Source organism: Brassica oleracea, chromosome C2, assembly GCF_000695525.1.
Source record: "Brassica oleracea var. oleracea cultivar TO1000 chromosome C2, BOL, whole genome shotgun sequence".
Taxonomy (NCBI): domain Eukaryota; kingdom Viridiplantae; phylum Streptophyta; class Magnoliopsida; order Brassicales; family Brassicaceae; genus Brassica; species Brassica oleracea.
The window spans coordinates 41763604-41764948 of NC_027749.1; the positions used below are offsets into that span (position 1 = coordinate 41763604).

General features: G+C 40.8%; 1 protein-coding gene across 1 annotated transcript in view; it reads left to right on the top strand.

The window, feature by feature from the left end:
• Positions 1 to 634, top strand: part of LOC106324265 — a 2461-nt gene extending 1827 nt beyond the window's left edge. The window contains exon 2 of the mRNA XM_013762262.1: positions 160 to 634. Coding sequence (XP_013617716.1) covers positions 160 to 634 — 475 coding nt within the window. The remainder of the gene's footprint in view (positions 1 to 159) is intronic.
• Positions 635 to 1345: the final 711 nt, after the last annotated feature.

Genomic DNA, 1345 nt, shown 5'->3' on the forward strand with positions numbered 1-1345 from the left:
ATAAATCCCGAATGCGTTCTTTTCTTGCAAGCTATCTAGTAACCTGCATATTACACTTAAGAACACCAAAACGCATCAAATAGACCAAAACATTAATTAAAACCGACCATTTAATTGCTCCAAAACGAGTTTAAAACCGTTAAAAACACGGAATATCAGCACCACTCCCTTTCACCTTGTCTATGGGAAACCATGCCATCTCCTAGTGGAGTTGGAGTACAAATCAGCTTGGGCTGTCAAACAGATGAATTTTGATGTGAAACCCACAGCTGAGAGAAGGATGATCCAGCTAAACGAATTGGACGAGTTTCGACATATGGCATTCGAAAACTCCAAGATACACAAGGAGCGCACAAAGGCATATCATGATAGGAAGATCATTCCGAGGACTTTTGCTGCAAATGATCAAGTCCTACTCTTCAACTCTCGCCTGAGGTTGTTTCCCGGGAAGCTTAAATCCCGATGGTCCGGGCCTTTCACTATCAAAGAAGTAAAACCCTATGGAGCAGTTGTGCTGTGGAGTCATGATGGTAGTGAGTTTGTTGTGAACGGTCAGCGTCTAAAGCCATACCTAGCCTACACGGAAATCCCCGAAGGAGAAGATGTCTCTCTCGGAGAACCGCCTCGAGCTTAGAGCACACCGAAAGTCAAGCTAATGACTGTAAACAAGCGCTTAGTGGGTGGCAACCCACTGGTAAGTGTGAATTAGAATTAGTTTTCATCTCGATTTAAAAAAAAAAAAAAACCCTTTCCATCGATCGATCGATCACTAAGATGGTCCAATGCGTAACAAAGTGATCGATCGATTAGGTAATCCCATCGATCGATGCGGATACCCAATCAATGGATCGAACAAAATCTCGGAAGCCTTTTTATAAACGCATCGATCAATTACTAAGATGGCCAAATGCGTAACAAAGTGATCGAGCGATCGGGATATCCAATCGATCGATGCGGATACCCAATCGATGGATCGAACAAGATATCGGGAGCCTTTTTAGAGTTTGGAACAGGATTTGAGATGATTTAGGGATTGAGAAATTTTTTTTCAATTCGGGTTTTTTATCACAACTCGATTTCGCCTTTCATTTGCATGTTGATTTGAGTTCTTAGTTGATTATAACCATGTTGAGAGTAAATCGTTGTTGAAATACATATTGGAATGATGAACTTGGGGAATGAACTGATTATGGATTGATGTTCCTTAGCTGAGTCGCTAGTGTTTACTGAAATCGTGTTAGTATTGTGCTGCTTTGAAAAACATATACTGCATACTCACTTGTTTCAAAGATTTTATTTTGTAGAGAATGAAGCGCACGAAAACATCAGCAAAGAAGAACACACA